Raw genomic sequence first — 22,921 nt, 5'->3', positions numbered from 1 at the left:
CCCCCCCCCAGCACCGCAACCAGAGCCCGACCCCAGCAGCAGAAAGAAGAGAGCTCCCAAGACCAGCAGAACAGAGGGATCTGAAGCATTTATAGATGTACGTATATATCATATATTTGTGTGTGTAACTATACATAGATAGCTGCATACTTACACACCCGCACAGGTAAATATTTATAGATACTGACCTCTTCAGATTAAAGTCCAAGGCACTTTTTACAGTGAACAGGTTAAAGCCATAGTTTAAAACATGCCTGTTTCTGGGTACAGCTTGGGTTTATGGCAATGCTGTGGGGACGGGCCAGTGTCCGCTCCCTTCCCCCTGGCCAAGAGATTGGACCAGAAGGAGGGATGTAAGCCCGGGGCCGGATCCTGACCACAGAGACACACAAGCGGCTCCCACTGGGACGTGTGTCAGCAGGTTGGGGTGTGCTGAGACCTCAGCGGGGGGGAAGAACACTTTGGGCAGAAGAAGGAGCAGAGCTGGGGGCACGTTTTACAGTGCCCAGAGCACCGGAGCCCCCGCTTGAGAGCACCCACTGGGCAGGCGGTGCCAGAGCCCTGCCCGGTGGCCCATGGGGCTCCGAGGTGGCTCATCCAACAGGTAAATAACTAATCCCACGGAGTGACTTTTTCTGTCCCCTGCAAAAGCCCCTCTCTGCCACCCCAAGCCCTCTGGGTGCCTTCTTGGCGGGAGCTCAGAGCAGGGAGAGGAGAAGCTGGGGCCAGCACAGAGCCTTGCAGCAGCATCTTCCCCTTCTCAAACTGCTGAGGAATCACCTTCCCGCCCAGCAAACCTACCTGGTGGCCATCACACGAGGCTCTGAGCTGGCTGGGAGATGCTGGGCAGGAGAAGCCTAAGGGAGAGTGGTGCAAGGGGGCCAAACACCCCAGAAATCCCCAGGCACCCCCAGACCCAGCTGGCAGCAGGGGAGGCTCAGCCCTGCCCTCCCAGGGGAACCAGCCCCTCTCCTCTGGCAGAGCTATAAACCCCCCGAGCTGGTCCTGGCCATGTCCCAAAAGCTGCCTCCAACAGCTGCCCCACAAGCGGGGGCAAATGTGTGGGGCAGGAACAGCCCCAGCTGGGCAATCCCAGGCAGCCACCATCTGGTTTCTGCGGGGGGGGATTTCAGGTCTAGGGGCCAGCAAGGAGCCACCAGAGCTCATGGCAGCTCATTGCTGCTGGGACTGGGCCCTACTGGCTTTAACTGGCCTGGGAGGGTCAGGCCAGCATAGCTGTGACAGTAATAACGGCACTAACGACAACAGCCCGGCAGTGACTGCGGCTCTGATGGGGAAGAGCCAGTGTAGAGGCTTTTAGGCTTTTCCTGGACAAAAGCAGCAGGAATTGGTCCCATAGGTGCTGCTCGTTCCCAGACCTGGTCATGCTCCATGTGGGAAGACTGGCCAGGAAGGAGCATTGGGGCTGCAAAAGAATATTTTAAGACTTATTTGACTTATATGATACAGTGGGGATCAGGTCCAGCAGCTCAGGGGCTGGCGGTAAGGACACGATGCTCTCTAAGGCTCGAGATGTGCCTCAGCTGGAAGGCTGGGATGGAACATCCCTGCAACCTCATCACGTTTCTCTCGTGCTCAGCACTTTGTCCTCCTTACGCCATCGCAGCCTGAGGTTGAAGGGAGCAAAAAAAGCTGCAGCTCCCCAGGACAGGGCGTGAAGCCCAAACCGGACACCTCCCAGGCACGGCGGCTGCGTTCCCTCGGATTCACCCCGGGAGAGCGGGATGGCTCCCGGGAACGCAGCAGTGCAGATCACCGGGGCAGGGCTGCCCTTACCCCCATCCCAGAAATTAGGTGTTGACCTGAGAAGAAAAAGTGAGCACACTATTGCTGCCTGCTTCCTTCTGAGCAAAGCCTGCACAGCCTGGCTCCACGTCTAAGGAGCCAAAGCAGGCAGGAACAGCGTGTTTCAGCAGCCAGCGTGGCACAGAGCAGCTTTGCCAGGGAGGAGGGTGTTTGCACCCTCAGCCTTTGCTAGTCACAAGTGATTCCCTGTCTGGATCCTGCCCCCGCTGAACCAAAACGTGCCGAAAGTCCAGCTGGAGGAAGGGAGCAGCACACCCCGAAACAATTCTTCCACGAGAGCCTCCATCCTGGGGGAAAGGGGGAATTTTGGCTCTTGCACAGCTTGTGCCCAGCGAGCTGAGTCTCTCCTTCAGCTGGAGGAGACAACCTCGGGGGGGGGGGGGGGAAATGGCTTTCCAGAAATTGCTGAGAAAAGGGGGGGCAGACCTTTTCCTTAGGGAGAAGCAAAGCTCTGGTGCTGTCGGGCTGCTGTTGGATCTGGACCTGCTAAAGGGCCAGTTTCCAGGTACTGGGAAGGAATACCTGGAGGGTAAAGGGTAAAGAGCATGGGGAGCCTTTCTGGCTGGGGGTCCTGCGCCCCTTCTCTGCCAGCCCTGGCCTCCGTCCTCACCGGGAGCAGCGGCTGTACTCAGAAACAGACATTTGTGGCAGCAGGCTGGCGTCGCTGCCTGCTGACAACCGGGTTGGGTACAAAACCATAATTGAAAGTTACAATAACCTTTATAATATAGCAATATATTTCATAGTTAAAATAAACTATTATGCTTTCCCCTATTGTTAAAAAAGAAGCGAGCAGTACAGAGGCAAGATGCAAACCCAGGTCGAAGCTCCTTAAGTCTGGACAGAAACGTCTGTGAGTCTGCAGAGAGGCCGTGGTATTTTTCTGGCGTTTCTAGGACGTTTCCTCGCAGGCAGCGCAGGGAGGAGGTTTGTGGAGCAAAAAAAAAACCCCCAAAAAAAACCCCCCAAACGAGGCTGTGCCAAAAATGAGACTGGCTGTGGCTAGGAGGGTCCTGGAGGGGCTTCGGGGTTCAGCCCCGTCGGTGCGTGGGGTCGGATGCTTCCCAGCTGCGGGAGGTCGGCATCTCTTTGGGATTATAACTCTGCGTCGCAGTTTTGTTCTTGTGCTTTTCCTCCACCTCGGTCGCTGGTCCCAGCTCTTCTCTCCACTTGTCCCCGATGCCCTTCGAGGCCGCAGGCTCCAGAATGACATTCTCAGGCGTGTAGACAAGCACCGGCTGGGGAGCATTTACCGGAGCTGTTGACCGGAGCTCTGCCAGCTGCTGCCATGAAGGGAAACTCCAGCTCGAGCTGCCACGTTCCCCTGGGCGTGAGCCGGGGGCTGCCGTTGGCACCGAGGCTGCTCCGCTGCCGGGGACCGAGAGCTGCTTGGAGGGAGCAGGGCGGCAGCTCCAGGCAGGCACCCCAGGCCCAGAGCCCCCCAGCACCGAGGGATGCTGTGGACTGGGCCATGCTGGGGTGCTGGGGGCTCCCCCCCATGCTTGTGGCACTGGGGTGGTTCCCCGGTCCCGGCAGCGGGGCTGGGTGGGGGTTAGTCCCGGTGCCGGCTTCGGTGGGGTCCGGTGAGACCGGTGCTCGGGGCAGTGGGGCTGGGCTACCGGCACCGGTGTTGAAGCACTGGCAGGGGTGTGGGTGGAATATGAGGGTGCGGGAGGAGGTGGGGTGTGGGGAGCAGGGTGGGGGCTGCAGGGTGCATGGGATGCAGGGGGTGGGATGGGGGGGGTGCAGGGGTGCGCAGGATGCAGGGGGTGGGATGGGGGGTGCAGGGGCACACAGGATGCAGGGTGAAAGGTGCAGAGCACAGGGTGCAGAGCCAGGACCGCGAGGTCTCGGGCAGAGGGGTTATTTGGGGTGCAGCCTGTGCAGGGGTGAGGCTGGAGGATGCAGGGGGTGGGGTGTGAGGTGCAGAGATCGCACCGCCCCAGCCCAGCTCCTGTCAGCCCTTGGTGAAATCCTGCTGAAGCAGCAGCTCTGCCCCAAAACAAACATCTCTTGCACCAGTTGCCATCCCGAAGCTCTCACCACTGGTCCTTCACGACCCTCCGGCGCCTCAGGGCCCGGCAAGCTGACAGTGCCTGGTCTCATCTTACTCAGTTTGATTTCCCAGATTTGATCATTAGCCCATAAGGCGACATCAATTCTCAAGCATCAACTCTTCCTCCGGCTCTCTGATGCTCTAGGATACAACTCTGCACCTCGCCCCCTGCACAGCCCCATCGCACGCAGCAGTTTGTTCCTGCCCGAACCCCAGGAGAGGCGTGGAAGGGTTTTTCTCCTCTGGCTGCCCGCAGGCCAGTGGAGTCACCACGTTGTTTCAGGCTTATTCTCAGCGTTTGCAACCTTTTCTCCATTGCCACGCTGGAAACCTCCTCTCTGAGGTGGGCAGAAGCTCGTCCTGCCGGGGAGGTAGGGCTGAGGGTCACCTGCAGGCACACAGGGAGCAGCAGCAGGGCTTAGAATAGACCTTGGGGGGCTGCCAAGGCAGCGACGCTCTCCCAGCCATCCTGCCCACCCTGCAATTACACTAATGACAAGAGCTTGGAAGAGGGGAAGAGCAGCTCGTTCCCAGAAGCCGAGTATCTCCTGCCGGCTGAGGACCAGAAAAGGCTGGCAGCGAGCGCCGTGCGTCTCCTTTCCTCCCTGAACGCGATGGGAACAACCGCGGCTCGCTACCCTGCTACCCATGGGCTCCACACAACCACCTCTGCAGCACCAGGAGCTCATTCTGCAGCACTCCTGCTGTCACCTTGCAGCCTTCCTCCTCCTCCTCCTCCTGCCACTGGCTGGGACCGGCAGGGGGGAGCGCTCCTCGCTAGCTACCGCTTGTTTTCTATGTACGTTTAATTGCAGGGCACAAGGAGTAAACCACCTACCACCAGCAGCAAGTGGAGTTTTGCACAGAAATTCCTCGGCATCGGGCTGATACGTCCCTGCCTACGTGCGCACGAAATCCAGCGTTATTTATGGAAGGGAAAGAGTTACAAAGGAGATTACAGGCTGAGTATACCTGGAGTAACACAGTGACTTTGATTACAATTACTGACACTGCTGGGTGAGGTGTAATTAATATCGCGGAGTAATTACATGGTTACTTCATCTGTTTAAAAATATATAAATAGCCTCTGCTGGGTTTTCATTAAAAGCAGCAAACACCAGCCCCAAAGCTGGAGCCCAGCAGCAGTGGGCAGGGCTCCAGGCAAGCACCCGGCAGAGCCTGAACATGACCCCCGGGCAGAACCGGGGAGGAAAAAAAGGGGGAAATGGTGAAAACAGAATAGAAAATGGCTGGTTCCAGAAGTAGCCAGGTGATGCAAGGGTACCTCAGGAAGCTGAACGCCGACAAAAAAAAAAAAGAAAAAAGAAGAAAAAGCACGAGGGGCTGCGCTTTGGCAGGCACAGGCGGCGGCTAATACCGAGCACCAGCACCGTTGCCGAGACGGCGCCGGCCGGTGCTGCTGATCCCCACCGAGCCCAGCAGAAGCGGCCCGAAGGCGACGGGCTTTGTTTTAAACAGATGAAGCGCCTGCCCCCGCTACCACCTCACTTGCCAGCGAGCTCCCGCTCGACCTCGGTGAATTTGGCGCTGCCGGCTGGGCTCGAGTGCGGACGTTCCCGCTGCGAGCGGAGGCGGTTGTAGCTGATGGAGTTTTTCATCCGGCAGTTTTGAGGCCGTTGCAAAGAGCCTGCTGGCTTCCCAAAATGCTGGGGATGTGAGCACCGGGAGACCACCCCCCCTGCGCCTGGGCTGGCCCGCCAGCCCCGTCACTGGCCATCACCGTGTTGGCTGGGGGCAGCTCTGCCCGGCCCCGCATCCCCGCACGCTTGAGGCACTGCTTTCCCGGCTCTGGCACGTGTCTCCAGGCAGAATATGACACCGAGGACCAGAAAGAAGAAGCATCTCTTGTTCTGCCCGGGCAGAAAACACTCACAGCTCCGGAGAACCCCCCACAGGGGAGGTTACGGCCAGACACTGTCACCCACCCGGCAATGCGAGGAGGGGGGGTTCGTGTGGGTCCTGGTAAGGAGATGGGATGGAGCGTGGGCAGCGTAGGTCAGAGCCTGTGCAAGAAACCACCACGCTGGCATCTGCCCAGGGGGGCTTTGCGATGGTGAGAGGGGCAGGGGGCGAGGGGAGCACCCCGGCCCCCGGCGGGGTCCACGCAGGGGAGGAAAACTCTCCTTCTGGTGTCTCCGTTGCTTCAGTGCTTCTGACTTGTTGGTTTTGTTTTCAAATGTGAAGACCTGAGATTGAGCGTGGGTTTTCCGTCCGCCACCGGACGCCGCGGCGCAGGCTCGCCCGAGGCGTCGCCTCCCGTCCCCTTCCTTCACCACGTGTAGAGGCACCTGAATGGGGATGCGATTCCCGATACCAAGGCGTTGGCAAAGCTCCGAGCATCGCTCGGCACTGCTGGTCCCACCAGCTCCGGCCGAAGGGTCCTGCGGTGGTTCGAGGACCAGAAGAAAGTCCGTGGAGACCTCGGGACCTACGTGGAAACGCTTCCCCTGTCCGTGGGGGACTGAGGGGCTGCGTTTTAGCAGCTGCTTGAGCTCGTGTAAGGGGTGGGGAAGGAGGTGGAGCTGACCCCGATGGGGCTCTCGGAGAGAGGAGTTTGGGGGGTGCCCACCGGCACGCTGACCCCCCGCGCCTCCAGGACGGCGGCGAGCAGGCGCTGCTGCTGCTGGCGCAGCATGTCGGCCATCAGCAGGGGCAGGGAGTTGAAGCTGGCGCTGAGCTGCTCCAGCTTGGACTCCAGGCTGCTGATCTGCTTCTCCAGGTCCTCGCTGCGGTCGTTGAGCTCGGTGATGAGGTCGTACATCACGTTCTGCATCTGAGGAGGGGACAGTGGAGGGGTTAGCGCCACTGCCGCTGGCAGAGCCGAGCCCTTTAACCCCTTTGTCTGAGCAAAGCCAAAGAGCTGCCCCATCTCAGCTCTCTCCGGGAGCTCACCCAGGGACATTAAAATGAGGAAATCCTGCCTCCACGCAGGCAGAGGGGAAAGGGGCGCCTGACTGGGGCTGCAAAAGGGGGTGCAGGGAGCCAAGAGCTTTCCTGGAAGCAGGATGACCCCCCACCAGCCCCTGGCTTGTGTCTGTGTTTCCCTCTCTGCCTTGCAAGGGCAGCCACCCCCCAGCAGCTATTCCCGGCTGACATCCACCGAGCCGGAGCATTCTGCGGTCAGCCAGGTCCACTTTAGTTTTTCCAAGTGAAGAGAAACACTCGGGCAGCCTGGCCGAACCGAGAGGTCGCCGCTGGGACTTGCCTTTGAGAGGTCAACCAGGGTGTTGGCTTGGTCGCTCAGCTTCCTCTGCTCCATCTTCACGCTCCGCAACCTGGGGAGAAGGAAAGAGCGAGGCTGCACCCCCTCCCCAATTACAAACCGCAGCCGGAGACCCGTCTGTGTCCCAGGCAATGGGAAATTGTCCCCACGCTTCTGCCAGGGGCAGGACCACGATTCCCCCAGGGCTGGGGCTCAGCATCCCCCCCGCCCCCAGCACCCCTGCCCAGTGCACAGCCCCTTACTGGTGAATGGCTTGTAGGAATTTCCTCTGATGCTTCCTGACTTTAGCGTGGTCAATCTTCTTCAGCAGCTTGGTGTGCTTATAGATGAGCCACGTTTCCCGCAGGACGTTGGCTGCTGCGTTCTTGATCTGTAGGAGGAGAGTTGGCTGCGGGTCACCAGCTGTGCCAGCACACGGGATTTCACGGAGACACCGGCCTGGCTCTACCGTGAGCTGACGGTTTGTGAGCTGGTGCTGCAAGAGCACTTGTCTCGCCCCAGCTGGAGCGAGGCGCTCGGCTCTGCTCCCACACGGTCTCTTGCACCTTTGCAAGGGATCACAGGCAGCTCGAACGGGAGGAAGGGCAGGCAGAGCTGCCCGCACCGAGCCGCGGGGCTCAGCTCCCGGTCCACCCGCATGCCCATCCTACCCTGCGCCAATGCTCCGCCACCGGGCTCCTCGCCCACACACGAAGCTGTACCCTAATCCTCAAAAAAAAAAAAAAAAAAAAGTGAAAATCCCAAAGTTTTTCTAGATTCCCGCATCCATCTGCTGCTCTTGGCAGGTCCCGGGGCTGGGCTGCCGGCACAAGGACATGGTTTCTGCAGGCTCCCCGGCTAAACCGCAGCTCTGCTGCTCACTCCAAGATGAATTGGCCGCTGTCTGCCTGGCACGGAGCCTGCGGATCCATATGCATGGCCAGAGAAGCGGGGCCGACCGGCTGTTTGCTTTCCTGGCCCGGCCACGCCAAGGGTCCCCCTGACCATCCCCGAGGCATCGGGGCTCCCGCCAGCACATGGCTCTGCTCCCTGGGGCGAAGCAGGGTGCTGGGAGGTCACCCCTCCACGGGCTGCACCGGCTGCCACCACCCCTGACATAAAATATCACTCCTGCTGCCGGGGTGCAGAGCCCGTTACTTCACGCGGCGCTATCGGATTGCTGACGCTTTGCCGTGATGAGGCTGCTGAGACCAGAGTCCTCCCCGCAGCCCCCGCATGTTGCTGGGGATGTGACACCAGATCCCAGCATGACCAGTGACCCCCCGGACCCCCACCACAGCCACGGCCTCCGGGTCCCTCTTCAGGGATGGGAACTGCAGGAGCCTCACAGCGCGGCTGTCGTCTGCAGCGAGGCACTGAATCACTGAAATCCAGTTGTCGTCCTGACACCGAGCTAAGTGAGATCACGCTCTGCAAGAGGAGGGAGTCTGTATCCTCCCAGGGGGGAAAAAAAAAACCCAGGCTTTTCCTCTTGGGGGTGTGGCTGAGCATCCCACATCACCTAAATCCCTGACACAGAGCTGGTCCTGTTTGCTTCTACCGTCCTGCGCCTGCACCCAAGGTGCTCACACACTGTCTGCCGCGGGATCCACACCCAGAGGTGCCAACACTTGGGCCACAACAACCCCCAGCAGGGCTACAGGCCTGGGGAGGGGTGGCTGGAGAGCTGCCAGTCAGAGAGGGACTGGGGGGTGAGAATGAGCCAGAGTGTGCCCAGGGGGCCAAGGAGGGCAATGGCATCCTGGCTTGTACCAGCCCTGGCGTGGCCAGCAGGGACAGGGGAGGGATCTGAGCCCTGGGCTCGGCACTGGGGAGGCCGCCCCTCGATTCCTGGGTGCAGTTCTGGGCCCCTCACCCCAAAAAGGCCATTGAATGACTCGAGCGTGGCCAGAGAAGGGCAACGGAGCTGGGGCAGGGTCTGGAGCACAGGTCTGCTGGGGAGCGGCTGGGGGAACTGGGGGGGTTCAGTCTGGAGCAGAGGAGGCTGAGGGGAGACCTCCTGGCCCTCTGCAACTCCCTGCCAGGAGGGGGCAGAGAGGGGGGGTGAGTCTCTGGAGCCAAGGCCCCAGCGCCAGGCCCCGAGGGAATGGCCTCAAGCTGCCCAGGGCAGGGTCAGGCTGGCTCTGAGGAAGGATTTCTGTGCAGAAGGGGCTGTTGGGCGTTGGAATGGGCTGCCCAGGGCAGGGGGGAGTCCCCGGGATCCCTGGGGGGGTTGAAGAGTCGGGCTGAGCCAGCGCTGAGGGATCTGGGGGAGTTGGGAACGGTCAGGGGGAGGGTCATGGTTGGGCTGGAGGAGCTTCAGGGGCTTTTCCAGCCCAGATGATTCGGGGATTCTGGTCACCTTCCTCCCACCGTGGAGCCCTGCATCCCCAGCTCCCGCCACGCAGCCCAGCCACCGGCAGCACCTTACCCGCTTCGTCAGCTGCGTGTCCATCATGAAGTTGTGGACGTGCTTCTCAGCTTTGGTGAGCTCCAGCTTCCTGGCCACCACAGCCACCACCAGCGCCGTGCAGCCGGCACCCTGCGTGGGGACATCCGTCAGGGGAACAGTTTGTCACCCTCCAGCAACGTCATACACCACCAGCACTCCCACCCTCACCGTTGCAACCTCGTAATTAACTAAAGCTCCTTAACCTCCACCCACATTATCCTAATGAGGCGATATCTCAGAGCCTGGGTGTCCTTGAGTGGCTGATGATGTTTTGGGTAATTAACAGGAGAGGCCTGGGCTGTTTTAAGAGGTCAGTGGTGTCTGATCCCCATTAGATCCCCAGCACCCATTAGACATGGCCAGGATAAGCCCCATGGCACCGGGAGCTCCCGAGAGGGGCCCAGGGTGGGAGATCAGTGGGGAAGCACCGGGCAATCCGGGGGAAAGCAGGGAAGGGGTTCCCTGAATCAGCACCCCCTGAACCGCCACGGCTCCCAGCAGCGACAGCTGGGAACTCGCTTATCCCAGCGATTAGGGCCGGATCCACGCGGTCACCGTCATCTCCAGCATGTATTTGTCTTTTGGAAAGCAAAGGTGCCAAGCCTCCGCTCCCTGTGGTGCTCCTGCACTCTGCCTGCTGCTGCCCGTACCAGATGAGCCGCTCCCCCCTCCCAGCACTCTGGCAGAGGCCCACGATCCTGGCAAACGATTCCTTAATTTATTAAAGAGTCATTAATTAACATCATGCTCTGAGCCGAATCCTTTAGCATCCCTGAAGGTCCCGCTGCGTGTGCTCTCGGCTCCCACCGCTCCTCTCTTCCCGGTGCTGTGGGGCTCAGGGAGCCCAGGGGAGCCCCCCACCATCCTGGGGGTCCCCATCCCTGGCACGGGAGGGGCTGTGCTGCCAGATGGATGCTGGGGGGGGGGGGGGGGGGGAGGGGGCACGCTTTGCTGGCTGGTGTCTCAGTTCAAAGTAACCGCTAGCTGGGGCGTGGGGGGGTGGTCTGGGAGCCCACGGCACCAGGGCCCCCTCAGCAAGCTGCTGGGAAATGCCGCAGTCCCCCCCAGTAAGGGATTTTCTCCCTTGCTTGGCTCCTACCAACAGCATCAGCCTCGCTGGCGCCCAACCTCATACAAGACAGATCAAAGACTTGCAGATAATATAAAATTAACACCCGCCAGCGGAGCCGCCTCGGCCGAGGGCTCTCGTGGGGCACAGAGCTGAGCCCGAATGCTGCTGCCAGGCAGCAGCTGGGAAGGGGGGACGGCTCCATCCCCATGGCCTGGGGCCGGGGGGTGCTGGGTGCTGGGGTGGATCCATGGAGGAGCCACGACCGCAGGGCCCCCGGCTGCTCCTTCGGCCGCCCCGGCGGGAGAACGCTGCAAGCTGGGACATGTCACGGGCGCCTTGGAGCAGGTACGGGGGGACAGTGACCTTTAAGCCACGAGGAAACGAAGCGGCGGCAGAGCGGTGATGCCGGCGGGAGCGTGGGGGGGTGGAGGGCTCCCAGCTGGTCCCGGCTCTCAGCGGGAGCATTTGGGATCGCTCCGGACGATGGAAGCCAGGTGGTGTGAATGGGGATGGCCAAGGGATGCTCGGGGGCCCCTCTGCTCCCTGGGGATACCCCTGATCCCGCCGAGGCCCAGCTCCCCCCTCCCTTGCTGAACGCGGATCCAAAGGCACCCAGAATTCCCCAGCGGGGACCGGCCGGTGTCCCACCCTGCGCCCCGCGGGACTGCAGCACCCCCCAGGAACACCCAGCCTGCACCATCCCCTCCTTCACCGCACCACCACGTCCTGCTAATTACTGCACTTACAATAACTGCAATCACAGCTCTATCAGCTTCCAGGCCGCGAGACCTCGGGGCTGAAGCCATTACGCTTCGTGCGTGGACAAACCAACCAGGAAGGGGATCCCCATAAAATCTGGTAGCCTGGTTGCCACAGTGGGGACGGACAGAGCCCACGGGACGGACAACCGGCTGGGCACGGCCCTTACCATGATGCCGGTGAGCAGGCAGACACCTTTCCCGCAGTAGGTGTGCGGGACCATGTCGCCGTAGCCGATGGAGAGGAAGGTGATGGAGATGAGCCACATGGCACCCAGGAAGTTGCTGGTTACGTCCTGCTGGTCGTGGTACCTGCCAAGGAGACACGGGCATCAGTGTCACGGCAGGGGATGGGGGTGGCCATGGGGAGCAGCGGGGGCTCCCCTGGCACGAGGCTGCGCTGGGCAACAGGGAATTGGGATTAATAACACGGCAGGATGCCCCATAGCAGCAGCGGTTGCGCAATTTCTGGCGCAGGAAAACCCACATGGACAAAATCAGAGCGAAAACTCAACGGAAAGGGCTTCTGCTTTCAGTCAGACCTGTCACCACATCCCGGTCCCGCCGCCTGCGTCCCCGGTGCCACGTGGCACGGCAGAGTGAGCCGGCTGATGGGAGAAACAGCTGCGGCTCTGCAAAGCCCCCGACCGCGCCAGCTCGCCACCGGCATCCTCCTCCGCATCCCCCCCGCTGCCGCAGCTCGGGCTGAGCCCGCTTCCCCCTGCGCCGCCCCGGGGACGGATCCTGCCAAGGCTCCGGCATGCGCTTGGCTCTCGGACAGCGCGGGGGAACGGCTCACACGCTCGAGATGAAGCACACGTGGAGCGGCCGCGGCTTCGGGGGGGTGCTGCAAAGTTTCTGTGGCCGTGTCCCTGCTGAGCTGCGAGGTCAGCGGCCGCGCTGGCCGGCCCGGCAGCCGGCTGTGGCTCTTCCGGCAAACACGCAACCGGAGGCCCCGGCTGCCTCGGGCTCCGCAGGGCCAGCGCGAGCCCGGCCGAGCCGCGCAGGGATGTGTCCGGGGGATACAGCTCTGGCTCCCGGTGATGGAGCAGGGACTGGCCCAGCCTGCAGTGGGACTCAGCCCTGAGCCCCGGGGTGGGCAGGAACAGGCAGCACCTTCGCCCCACCACAGGCAGGATGGTCACCCTCCTGCCGGCACGCATCCCTCTCCCCGGCAGGCTTCTCCCAGCCTCCTCGCGAAATCATTAAAGGGAAACCAGATGGAGCTTTTGGCAATCCCCCCCGGTTCATCTCAGCTCCTCGCTCCCTGAGCGGTTGGGTTTGCTCCTCTTCCAAAACGTTTTTCCCCCCAACTAACTAGAGACTCAGATGAGATTCCGGTGCATGAGAAAGTGCCCTTGGCCACGGCGAGAGCCGCTGCAGCACTCTGGGCAGGACCGGTCAGGGGAGCCAGAGCCCATCATAGCGGTCACAGCAGGGTTCCCCAAAATCCCGGCAGCCTCACGCACCCCCATCCCAGCCAGCGTGTTCCCCTGGGAAAGGCTGAGCCCGGCCCGTGCACAGGATCTGAGCTCTTGAGCCGCGGGGATGACCCTGGGAGCATCGTGCTGGGCGAGGGGGTTACGGCACCGCCGGACAGACGGATGTTTTCTACTCTGAGAATCACTTTGAGCAGAAGCAGCTGATAAACAGGAGGGGCTGGCACATGGCGCAGCTGGCGCAGGCAGGAAGAGGGGCTGTCGCAATCGCTTAGACCCCAGCGCCGGTTTCCATCGCCCCCTCGCTCGCCTGCCCCCCACCGCGGGTGGCCAGCGGGGCTGCTGCCAGCGTCACCCAGGTGCCACGCCAGCGCCGAGCGGAGCATCGCCACACCGGGGATGCTGGGCAGCACCGGCTGGACCAAACCCACCCCGCTTGGCATGGGCAGCGCTGCCAGGGAGCTCCAGGCCGGCTGCACCCTCACCCCGAGGAGCAGGGCTGGCTGCACGTGCCCCGACACGTGCGAGCACACGTGCGCGCCGTCGGCGGGCAGGGCCCGCACCGCAGGCAGCTCTGCGTGGCGGCCGGGCGAGCGGGCGAGGTTGCTAAGCGACTCGCTGCCTTCGGAGAGCTGCGGGCCCCCCCCATCCCACCCCCCGGGGTGGGCACCGGAGGACGCCCGGCAGCGATGCTCTGCACCTGCGGGCACCGGAGCAGCCCACGGTGCCACGGGGACGTGTCACGGTCATGTCACTCCAGCGTCGGGGTTTTGGTGTGGCACAACCATCCCCGAGCCATCCGGCCCCAGCAGGGATGGTCCCGCAAGCCACAACAAACTGGTTTCCAGCAATGGTGCAGCAACCACAGCCCCCCCCATCAGTGGGGACACATCCTGGGTGGCCCTTGCGGGAGCTGTGTGACACCCAGGGCCGGTGCATCCCTTGGGGACGGGGCATGTCCCAGGGGTCACGCACGCCCTGGGTCAGCACATCCCCACCCCACCCAGGACCCCCCCGCCCCGGGTTCCCATCTGCCGCTCTGTAGACAGGAGGTGGAGGCAGCTGCGGTGCCGGTGATCTGCAGCGCCTCGTCTGCGTCATTTCTTTTCTTTTTTTTTTTTTTTTTTTTTTTAATCGCTAATGGTTCTTTATTTACATCGTGTTTTCCAGCCTAAGCCCCCCCAGGTGCAGAATCAACCCCCTGCGCATCCCCTGGGAGCCTGTCCGCCTGCTCCCCGTTTAGGAGGCGCAAATAAAAATCTCCCAAACACAATTAAGCAGCGCACGACTATCCAGCACATCCTGAGAGCATCATTAAGGGAGGCAGGAAGGCAAACACAGCCTGTAAAAGCTCGTAAAATCTTAGCGCACCGCTCTGCTCCGCTGCCACGGTACTTAAAGCTGCTCTAATGCCCCTTCACGGGGTGACCAGTGTGATGGGCCCCACCCTGGGGAAGAGGAGGGGTGGCCTTCCTCCCGCCTCGCAAGCACTCAGAAGCATCTGGGTGAACCAGGGGACCCCGGTGATCCCTCACACCTCAGTTCTGAGAAGGGCACGGAACGGCCGCAACAACTTAAAAGGGATTTTGTGCGATTTCGCCCGCCCACGGACACCGAATCGTCTCGTTTCGGGCGCTTCCCTTCAGACCAGCCCAGGCTCCAAGAGCCTGCCGGGACAATCAGTCGTGTTTTGATGGCAACACGGCGCTGAGCTCGGCCTCCTGGGGACAGGGACGGCCCCGCGCTGGCACAGGACACAGGACACCCTGCGGGGACCTGCTCTCCCTGCCCTGGGATGGACGGGTGCTGTCCCCAGAGAAACCCCCCCAGCACAGCACTGGGATGGACTGGGGGTGCTCCACCACAGCCCCCCAGTTCCCCTCGGGGGTGCCGGCGTGTCCCTGAGAGACTGAGGCGCAGCCGTACCCACCGGGGCCGGTCGCCACAGCAACCCCCGTGCCAAGCACGCCGCTGCCGGTGTGATGCCATCCGGCAGCGGGTTTGTCACCACCGTGTTGTCATGGCAGTTGCTCGCAGCGACGCCAGAGCCGGAGCCAAGCACTGCCACTCGCCAGCCTCCGGCCTCTCCCCGTGCATGGCCCCCCCCTCCCTTCCCCTCCAGCTTCCGCTGCTCCCCGTGTCCCCCCCGACTCCCTCCCGGGGCTCCCGTGCCAGCTGGCACCGCACACCGACCCCTTGCGCGGGGACACTGCCTGTCCCTAAGCACTGCGAGGACAGGGCTGTCCCTGCCTCTACCTCCTGCCCAGGAGGTGACAGCCGAGCCCCCAGACCGCCACAATCCCTCCCACGACGCGCTGGGACAACCGCAGCTCCGCTGAGCGCCCCCGACCCGCCACCACAGCCCCAACCCCTCTCACCTCTCGCACACCCGGACCGTCCACGCCGCGATGATCCAGAGGGAAATGCTGAAGACCAGCAGCACCGTCCCGGGGCAGATGGTCATGAGAGTCTTCATGACGAAGCGGGTGTTGAAGTTGATCTTGTTGAGCGCCCCGATGCTGCGCGAGGAGGCGTCGGTGAAGAGCTTGCTGTGCAGCAGCATCACCCGAGCGATCAGGTAGAGGCGCAGGAACATGGGGATGGACAAGATGATGTCCACGTCCGCCTCTGCCCGAGAAGGCGTGTAGGAGAAAGCCAGGCGGGCTGTCCAGAAAAATTTGTACTCCCCAGGGATGGGGTGTATGGCACAAACCAGCATCTCCAGGCTGATGTAGAGGATGCGTTCATACGTCATCGCTATCCGCCAGTCGTCGGCTCCGTTGTCGATCACAAAGAGCTACCGGGAGGCAAAACCACAAAGTTACCGGTGGCCCCGTTCAATCCTGTCCCACCAGCACCCCGCCACGGGCAGTGGGGGGAACCCACAGCAGAGCCCTACGGAGCCGGGGATGGCTTCGGCCACGAGGGCTGGTTGGGTGGGGAAGGAAAAGGTGGGAATGAGCCTTCGCCATCCCCTCCGCTGCTCTGCCTGCGTGTTCAGGGGATGGTTACAGTGCTGGGGACACCCCTGACAGCTTTAGGGTGCTCGGCCTTGAGCACACGCCCAGGCACGGCACGGGGACAGTGGCTGGCAGGAGCCCATCTCCTAGCCCAGGGCACGGAGACGGATGAGCCGTGGTGCCGCCAAGCACCGGCATGAGCCCCCCCACCCCCTTCACTCCTGCCGGCGCTGCACCAGTGTCACCGACAGCCACCACGCCCCGAGTGCCAGCCGACTTTTGGTAAAGGAACACCACAGCCAGAGCACCCGGCCGCTGGCAGCGATGGGATCTGGTTGTCATAGCAACCGCCGGTTCATCCGGGGTACCAGCTCCTCTCCCACTGCCGGCGATGGAGTCGGGGTCTCTGCAGCAGCTGGGGGGACGCCAGCTCGGTCTGGCCAGACCCCTGGGGGTCACCTACCCCATCCTGCCTCGGCGGATCCCTCCCAAGGCCACCACCGGTGCAACGGGGACACCGGTGTCACCTACAGCAGCGGGGACGCCCTCGGGGCCTCTCCGCAAGCAGCTCTTGGCAAAGGCACCGCTGGGAAGGGATCCAAGGGGGACGTGGCAGCTGGCACTATTGTCACCAGCGTGTCCTCGACCCTGCAAAGTGCAGAGTGGCACCGGCTTGTCCGGGGGGACCAGGAGGTCTTGCGGCCGCTCCAGGCCGGGCGGGGGGTGGGAGCACGGCCCGGCTGGCGTCGTGCCTGGGAACGACCCTCCCGCCGTGCCGGAGGCCCCGGGGCACCTGCACGGCCGCCTCGCCGGCACGGCACGGCACACGGGGCTCTCCCCGGGGACGGCAAGAGCCGCCGGGACTGACTCACGGAGCGGCCGTCCCCGGCCACCTCCCTTTCTGTTTGGAAAGCTCCGCTCCTTTTAGCTGCTTTGTTTGAGAAATTGTTTATAAAAATGCTCCAAGCTGTCAAGGGAGATCCTCAGGCATTTAGCAAGCTGACAGCCCATTCCTTCCTGGAAAAGGGTGTTAAAAATAAACAAATTAGCAAGAGGAAAAAGGCAGGGAGCCTTTTGACTGCGTGTGGGGTGTTTGCAAAGGGCCAGGTCAGGGAAGGGAAGGAGCGAGGGGGGGGATTCAGGCAGGTTCCCCCTGCGCCAGCCCCTCTCAGCCCTGCACCTGCGGTGCATTGCTGCGGGTTTCCATGGAAACCCCAGCGCAGTCCAGCGGTACCCGACAGGGCATCCCCAGCATCCCCAGGACCGGTTCTGGCAGGGGAAGGAGCGAGCCTGTTGGTCACCCCAGCTCCAGACAAGCAAAGCACAATGAAAGCAGCTGAGAAGCTGCGTGGGGGGAAAGAAATCTTCACCTAATTAAATGCACAAAGAATCTGGGGCACCCCGAAGGCAGGGGGAGGCTGTGCCCCCCCCCAACCCTCCCCAGTTGCAGCTGGCAGCCTCGCCAGCACCGCACCCCGTCACCCGCCGTGGCCATAGACGTGGCGCTGGTGGGGGACCCCCTGTTCTGCACCACCCCGGGGCACCCGCAGACCCTGGCCCGGGCTGCACCGCAGAGACGTCACCGGGCACCGAGCCCCAGGTGCCACCGGCAGCGGGTCGGGCCCTGCCCGTGGGCGCAGGGAGGGCGAGGACCCGGCGGCGCTGCTGGCAGCTCCCTGCACTCGCTCAGCCTAACGAGTGACATGCAATTAGCAGCAGCTCGGGGCCTTGCAGCAGAAAGCAGAGCTGGGAGGCTGCGGGGGGGGACGGGGACGGGAGGATCTTGCTCACCTGCAGAGCTGGCTGGTGGGCAACGGGCACAGGGACACCACGGGGACCCGCCACGGTCCCAGCCCGCTGGGTGACAGCGGGTGTGGGCAGATGGGGAGGGGACAGGAGCTGGACCCAGGACCCCAGGCACAGCCATGCCCCAGCCCCGGAGAAACCGAGACACAGGGAGGGCTGCAAACGTCCTAAAGGACTTGGCAATTAACACAATTAATACTGAGGGAAGAAGCTGAAGCTGCTGTCGAGGCTTTCCCGGAGGCCGGGGAGGTCTGGCAGTGCCACGGCAGGGTGAGCGCAGCCCCCCCTTAGGCAGGAGGGACGAGGAGCTGGGGATTTCCAGCTCTGTCAGCCCCGCTTCCATCCCCGGCCGGATTATCAGCAATCCCTCCATAAGCACCAAGGAGATAATAGGGCGATCAGCGGCCAGCCCGGCTTTGTCTGGAGCAAATCAAGTCAAACCGATCTCATTTTCTTCCCTGCCAGCGGAACCAGCGCGGCCGGATCGTGGTGCGATTCGGCGCCCGCAGCGGCACGGCGCGTGCGCTCAGGGAGCGGGACCCACGGCAGGGATTGGGGGGGGGGGGGGGGAAGGGCCTCTGGAGTTTGGGTGGACGCAGCGTTTGCACAACCCAAGAACAACAAGTGGAGGAAGCCAGTGAGTGTCGGGGCACGGCCCGCCCAGCTGACCCCAACCGCTACCACCCCAGGGTAAATATTATTCTAGCAAAAATCAGAGCTCTCAAATATTTGCTTTGAGCAACCCACCGCTGGGCTCGGTCTCTGTGCAGGCAGGAGGGGGGGCTCCCGGGAAGGTCCCTTGCAGGCAGGAGCAGGCAGGGAGTGAGGTGCCTTCCTCCAGCCCCCGCAGCCAGCAAAGCTGCCCCGTCCCCCAGCCTTGAGCAGGACGAGGTGGGATTTTTGGGGCACCAAAACACCGGGTACTCAGGGCCGGGGGCTTCAGTGTCCCATCCTGAGATGCTCCTTCTCCTGCCCGGTGATTCATTCTTCCCATCCCCAAACCACGCCGGCATTGTGCCGAAGCCGGATCCCGTGGGGAAGCGCAGCCTTCCTGGAGCAAACTGGGAGCCCTTTCATTTCCCAGCAACGCCGGGGCAGTCAGGGAGGAAGAGAATGGGCAGCCCTGATTAGGAAAGGATTTTCACAGCTTTCCTTGGCACCTTCCCTGGTCCGAGCCCTTCCTGGTCCTGAGCTTCCCCCAGCTGCCAGCAGCTCTGCTGGGCACCCTGTGCCCCAGCAGACCCCTTGCTGCTCCCCGAGACCCCTCAGTGCCCCCCGAGACCCCAGCAAGGAGGGAGGTTGCGAGTTCAGGTACCGCATCGCACCAGGGTGCCTGGTGAACCCCGCAGCCTGCCCCAGCCGCCCGCCCTGGCAGCCCCGAGCTCGACGCCAGCGTCACCGGGACCTACCTGCACCTCCCGCGTGTGGTAGGCGATGATGAGGCCCAGGAGGATGACGGTGGAGAGGCTGATAAGGCATTTCAGGGCCAGGGAGAACATGGAGTCCTGCAAGGCGAGAGCAGGGCGGGGGTTAGGGGGGGACGTGGCCACAGGACCCTGCCCGTGCTGGCCACAACACTGGGGAGAACCTTCCCCTCCCCACGCCGGCACTTCGGTTGTCCCAGCTCCGAGGGCACCACCGGCACCGCGGGCCCTTTCTCCAAAATTTTTTTTTTAAATCTGATTCTGTCAAGTGTAACTACCAGCCTCCCCTCGCTGGGACGTGCGATGCCGGTGCCCTGGCCGCAGTATTGCGGCAGCCTAATGGATGGTCTGATTAGATCCTCCTGCTAATTCGCTGTGTGTAAATTAAACCAGCTCCTGATTCACTGGTGGCCAAAGCAGCCGCTCCCCAGGACCTCACCAGGCAGAGCAGGATTCACCATCCCCTCCCCACGGGCTCCTCCCCAGACCCCATTTCAGTCCCCAGCAAGTTCACGCTGCCACGGTCACAACCAGCCCCGCCGAGCACCAAGGTGTCACCTCCAAACCCACCTGTCCTGCCCCCGCACCCGTCCCGCACCTCCACCCCGCCCTCAGCGCGCAGAGACCTGGCACGCTCACGGCACCCTGAGAGAGGCCCAGCACGCTCAGGGCACGCTGAGACCCGGCGTGCTGACGGCGCACCCCGCCCATCCTTCGCTCCTCAGTGCCTTCAGCCTCGCTCCTCTCCCTCTCCCCAGCGTTCCCCATCCCTGCCGGGGTATTTAAACGTGGAGAAGGGACTATTTGCCGCGGAGGCGGTGGCGCATTGTTAACAACTTGGCTCCGGCCGCGCAATTGTGTGAATATAATGGCTGGTGCTGAGAGAAGTGCCGGGGACCAAACAACGGCTATTAATAGGCAAACTCCGGGGCAGGGCTCGTGCCAAGGCTGCTCCGGCCAGACCCTTCCCAGGGGCACTAATCCTGCCTGTCCAAAGCACCGGGACCCACCGGCCCTCCCGGCAAGCGTTACTGGCAAAGGTTGCCACACACTCACCGCGTTTACCGATGCATCCTGCCAGTGCTGGGTCCGGAGGGACCCGGCAGGAAGAGCCGCTGCTGGATCCCATGCTCGCAGCAAACAACGGCGGAGGGTTGGGGGGGTCTTGGCTGAACTGCGGCGACGCCTCGGCACCCCCAGCACGCACCTACCCCTCGCCACGCAGGTGGCAGGATGCTTCACCCCGGCCACGCCGCGCCGGCTGCTCGTGGCTCTGGGAAGCAGCCGTGGCATCCCAGAGGCAGGAGAGGCCCCGTCCTGCCCGCACTCGAGGGACAGGCAGCGAGCGGGCAAAACCCAGGCGCCGCATCCCCGCTTGCCGCCTCGGCCCCGGCACCCTCCGGCCTGGGGAGCACACGGCGGCGCGGCTGCTGGCCGCGGGGCCGAGCTGGAGCCAGGCCAGGGCCGGCAGCACCCACATCCCCGTCCGCACGACAGCTGCCGGCCCCGGCCCCAGGCGCTCCTTCGGTCACGGCCGCGTTCCTGCCGGCAAGCTCCGGTTTCCCACCAGGGGCTGCCGGGGGGGATTTATAAACCATCGTCCACTGCCGCAGCTCCGGCCAAGGGCCCTGGGGCGGGCAGGAGCCAGGGAGTCCCCCCGCACCCTGGGGCGGGCGGCAGGAGCATCGCGGCGAGCAGCAGGCGCCGGGGCAGGGGTTGGGGCGGCGGGCGGGCGGCTGCACGGCGGCAGCGCTGACTCACGGGGTCTTCCCCGGCTGACACAGCAGCTCGGCGTGCCGGGGCCGGCAAGCGTGGCAGCGGCGCTGCCGGCCACCCAGCGAGGGCCACAGGTCCTCCCCGGCACCAGGCAGGCGGGCCCAGGGAGCCCGGTGAGGGCGACCACGGCTCAACAGGTTGGGGTGCAGGCGGGGGATGGCGCTTCGGCCTTGCTCCTGCCCGAGGGCAGCGGGAACTGCCGGGGAAGAGGCTCCGGCACCGAAGCGAAGCGTCCTCCTCCCTCGGCAGGGGAGCCAGGGAGGTGGCTCGGCACCAAAGCACGCCCTGGCCAGAGCAGAGGGAACTGCTGTTGGCAGCCCCCGTGCTCCAACCGATGCCGGCAGCTGCGGGCAGCCGGGGCTTGGGAGCCCCCCGCTGCCAGCTGGGCACCTCTGTGGGGAGGCGGTGGGGTCCCCTGCATCCATGGGACCCCCAGCTGTGTCCCTCCCTCCCTCCCGCCCTCCCTCCCTCCACCTGCTCCAGCTCCGTCGCCTCCTCCACCCGCGCCGCCCTCCTCACCGCCTGCGCCGGATAATGGCAGGAAGCAACGAGCAGCCCCTTCCCACCCCGCTCCTTCCCCTGCGCCAGGGGCACCGTGGCACAGGGACCCCCGCCGGCTGCCCCCCAGCCCCCCCGGCAGCGCTGTCCCGCTGACGCCCATGGGTGCCATGCACGCCCTTGTCGGCGCGGGTGCCGATGCCTTCCCCTCTCTGGATAAGTATAAATAACATGACAGATGTCTATACAAAGAGTTATTCATATCGCTGCCAACCAGCGCAGCCCAGGAGCAGGAGCTGGAAGGGGCGTGGGGGGAGAATTATAAATAAAAGACACCGTCCTGCAAAAAAAAAAGAAAAAAAAAAAGGAAGAAAGGGGTGTGGAGGAGGAGGAGGACGGAGTGGGGACTCCGCCGCACCGGTGAGGGCACGGCACCTCGAGGAGCACCCGCGACGGGCACCGCAGACCCCGGTGGGTCGGTCCCGGGCACCGCCGGCACACGGGGCAGCTCCGCTGGGACCAGGCGCGACGCCCGCCCCGGCACACGCCGCCGCGGCGCCCCCCAGCCCGGCGCTCGCCCCGTCCGACACCTGCGGCCGCAGCGTCCCCCCTGTAAGGCCCCGGGGGCCGCCCCGTCGGTCCCCAACCAGCTTGGACGGCCCCATCCCACACCAGATGGGGCAAACGGCTCCGTGTTTATCCCGTGGGACGTTATCTGGGGCAAAGGGCTCCGCGCTCGCCCCACCGGGCACCGTCGGCGCGGCTGGGCCCCCCGCCCGCCCCCCGGCCCCGCGGGTACCTTGGAGTAGAGCCCCCAGGAGAGCTCGGTCTCGATGACCATGACGACGATGCCGAACATGCCGAAGATGAGCGCATAGTCGCTGAGGCGCTTCCTCTTCTCGAAGAGCGCCCGGCGGTGCCCCAGCCGGTAGCCGATGTTCTGCGCCTTGCGCTTGGGCCCCTTGGCGAAGGCGGCGGGGGCCGGGCGAGCGGGCGGGCGGTCGGGGCGACGAGCGGCGGGCGCGTGGTTGTCCTCGCGTGAGACGACGATCTCGGGGGGTCCACCGGCCCCGAAAAGCTGTAAGGGCTGAGCCTCCGGCTCGGCCTCGATGAGGTTCCGGCGGGATGCGCTGAGGCGGCTGAGGGGCTTCATCACCCCCCCGCTGTACTTGCAGGAGCTCATGGCGATCTCGGTGAAGGGGTTGCTGTCCCGCCGGTGAACCAACGGGCTGGGCTGCCGGTGTTTGCCGCTCCCCGCCCCGGAGCCCGCCGGGTGGTCGCCGAGGTTGAGCTGGCTGCCGTGGCGGGAGGAAGGGTGGAGGGCGGCGGGGGCGGCGGGAGGAGGAGGAGGGGCCCGTAACGACCCGGGCGAGGAGTGCAACAGGCTGTGCTGGAGCGGCGGCAACGCGGCGGGAGGCGGCGGTGACCGTTCATCCCCCGGTAAGGGGCAGGGACACCGACCGTCCTCCTCCAGGTCCCCCACGCCCGAATCGTGGAGATGCCCCGATGTTTCCATAACGGCGGGACCGGCGCCGCTTTACCGGGCACCGGTTCCGCTTTACCGGCCACCGGCCCCGCACGCTGGATCATGAATGGGCGCCGCCGCGCTCGCCGCCGCTGCTGCCGAGCG

General features: G+C 63.7%; 1 protein-coding gene across 1 annotated transcript; it reads right to left on the bottom strand.

Moving 5' to 3' along the window:
- Positions 1 to 106: 106 nt before the first annotated feature.
- Positions 107 to 22,895, bottom strand: KCNN3 (potassium calcium-activated channel subfamily N member 3). Its single transcript, XM_074928987.1, has 8 exons — positions 22,091 to 22,895; positions 19,003 to 19,098; positions 15,206 to 15,624; positions 11,559 to 11,700; positions 9,538 to 9,648; positions 7,370 to 7,497; positions 7,110 to 7,179; positions 107 to 6,677 (listed from the first exon to the last, which is right to left on the bottom strand). Exons 1-8 carry the CDS (start codon positions 22,805 to 22,807, stop codon positions 6,381 to 6,383), a joined length of 1,980 nt encoding a protein of 659 aa, XP_074785088.1. The 5' UTR covers positions 22,808 to 22,895; the 3' UTR covers positions 107 to 6,380.
- Positions 22,896 to 22,921: the final 26 nt, after the last annotated feature.

The sequence above is a fragment of the Athene noctua genome, chromosome 29 (assembly GCF_965140245.1).
Source record: "Athene noctua chromosome 29, bAthNoc1.hap1.1, whole genome shotgun sequence".
Lineage (NCBI taxonomy): Eukaryota > Metazoa > Chordata > Aves > Strigiformes > Strigidae > Athene > Athene noctua.
The sequence above is the reverse complement of the archived record's forward strand: the minus strand, read 5'-3'. Positions and strand labels throughout refer to the sequence as shown.